Consider the following 2,492-nt stretch of genomic DNA (forward strand, 5'->3'; position numbering starts at 1 on the left):
AAGCGCTCATATCGAGCATATCTTTTAAGGAGAAGTTGCTTAAAGCCTTTTCTAACATTAAGACTAACCTCAGTTCCCACATGCAGTCGATAGCGAAGCTAGAGGCTCAGATGGGACAGTTGGCTGAGGCCTTGAGCAGGCGAAGTGAGGGAAGCCTCTTGAGTCAACCTGTCGTCAACCTGAAGGGTAAGGAACCCATGTATCATGACTTGCACCTTATAGAGTCCCACCAAGAGTAGGCCAACTCTATTATGACCCTTCGAAGTGGGAAGGCATTCTACCCTACTTAGTAGTCGACTGGCGAGCCCACTACCACACCTACTGACCAATTGATCTTCTCCACTAGGACCAAGGAGAATGGGTAGGGCTCACGGCCTATGCCTTATTCATATATTCCTCGAGCTCTTTTTCCTAGGGCCTTGGCCAAACCGCACAATTTTGGCAAGCACGGGGCACGCATGTACAAGATGCTTGACATGTTGGAGCAGGTTCACATAAACATCCTCCTGCTTGACGCCATCCAGCAAGTGCCTATTTATGCAAAGTTCCTCAAAGAACTTTGCACGCAGAAGAGAAAATTGAGGTTGTTGCACAAGATGATCTTCTTGACTGAGCAGGTGAGCTTCGTGTTTCGACATCAGGCCCTACCTAAGCTCAAGGATCTTGGGGCACCGATCATCTCTTGTGTCATAGAAAACAAGACCATCAAGTATTCATTTCTCGATCTTGGGGCCAGCGTGAACATTTTGCCGGGTTTCCTGTATGACACTTTTGGGATTGGGGATCTAAAGCGCATGACTACTATCTTGCAGTTGGCTAACAGGTCTACCAAGCGTCCATGAGGAATCTTGAAAGATGTGTTAGTTAAGGTCTAGGACTTCTACTTTCTTATCGATTTTCTTGTTGTGGACATGGAGGGCACTGATGTCGCTCACTAGACTTCCATTATTCTGGGTAGACAATTTTTTGCCACGGCCCATGCTCGTATCGATTGTTATACTGGAGAGATGGAGGTTTCTTTTGGCAATAAGCATGTATGATTACATCTTTAATGTTGTCATGAGAGTGACAGGAAATGACGAATACTTCCACGTGACAGACATCATAGGAAAGCAATCTGATCCACAGTTGGATGCGTGTTGTTCAGTTTGTGACTCTCCATCTTTTGAGAATAGCCTCCATGTGGAGATTAATCTCATTTTTCTTGCTAGTTTAGAGAGTCATCGTAGGATACTTAGGGGTAGAGTTGCAGGACACATAGTGCACAATATCATAGATGACACTCTTTTCTTCAGAGCCCCTGATTGAGCATGACTTCACATCCATTGATCTCATAGACGATGCAGAAAAACCAGAGATCCGTCTGGCTGAGGATGTAAAACTTAGCGCTTTATGGGAGGGAGCTCATATTTGTGATGTACTATTAGTAGTCTTAGTAGTTTTTATGTTTTTAAGAAGTTTTCTTCCTTCATGAGTTAGATGCCAGATTATGCATGCATTGCATTTTTGGTATATTTTTATGAGTTGTATACATTGAGATAGGTAGAATTTCTGTAGAGCCAGTATAATCCAGCAACAGGTAAGATTTCACAGTGTGGATTAGGTGACTTCTACTATTTTCCTTGCATTTATTTTGTTTCTCATATGCATTCACTCAGTTTCATGGAAGCATGGTGGAGTGCCACTGAGGATAATGTCATTCAAGTATGGGGGAGGGTGTAGCTTGCACACCTAAATCTTCTTCTGTCTTTGTACTTGCAGATTGATGACAACTCATAAAAATTAGGCTTTTAAGGAATGAGTTTGATCTTATATAAATATTTTGCAAAATATAATGTTTTTAGAGAATTTTTAAGCTCCAAAAAAAAATTTTGTGACACTAATATAGAAAACCATGGTTATTTATGTGGATTTCAAAGAAATGATTATAGATGTATGTTAGAGTTTATTTTAAATCACAAGTATGAATATGCACAACTTTATTTTTGAAAAACTAATCAAATGAACAACATTGCATTCATGAGCTCAAAAAGTGAAAAGAGTATACGTTTAACTGTTTGATATCTTCGTATTCCCCAGTAGTTGGGCTCAAACACAAGTTGAAGTGTTTGAGTTCCATGTCGAAAAGGATAACGAAGGAAATCACTTCTTTGTCTAAGTTGATATCTATGACCTATTTTGTTTGAGCAAGTAGAGCCTAAGGGGTGTTTACACCTAGTGCCCTAAAGCCATCTGGTTTGGGAGCCACCGGCCCGAAAGCCTAGTACATGGATTTTATAGAGAGCCTAATAGATGTTGACATTTCACATGACAAAAACTAAACTATACGTAAACTATGAAAATTGAAGGTCTAGTGACTCGAGCAATTAAGTCTGAGGGATACTTTGTATCTGGTGTCCTAAGGTCGTTTGGCCTGAGAGTCACTGACCCAAAGCTAGTTACACGGGTCACAAAAACTAAAAATTTGATATAGTGCTCAACAAAGGAAAGAA

The 2,492-nt window shown here is 40.7% G+C and overlaps 1 protein-coding gene across 1 annotated transcript; it reads left to right on the forward strand.

Moving 5' to 3' along the window:
- Positions 1-377: 377 nt before the first annotated feature.
- On the forward strand, positions 378-842 carry LOC149837500 (uncharacterized). The gene has a single exon (XM_090008050.1). The coding sequence runs from the start codon at positions 378-380 to the stop codon at positions 840-842; it is 465 nt and encodes a 154-aa protein (XP_089864176.1).
- The last annotated feature ends 1,650 nt before the right edge of the window (positions 843-2,492 follow it).

This window comes from Nuphar pumila, chromosome 5, assembly GCF_984573655.1.
Source record: "Nuphar pumila chromosome 5, dmNupPumi1.hap1.1, whole genome shotgun sequence".
Taxonomy (NCBI): Eukaryota; Viridiplantae; Streptophyta; class Magnoliopsida; order Nymphaeales; family Nymphaeaceae; genus Nuphar; species Nuphar pumila.

Excerpts from the sequence above, each read along its gene's own strand:
- LOC149837500 (XM_090008050.1), top strand. The coding sequence starts at position 378 with ATGCCTTATTCATATATTCCTCGAGCTCTTTTTCCTAGGGCCTTGGCC.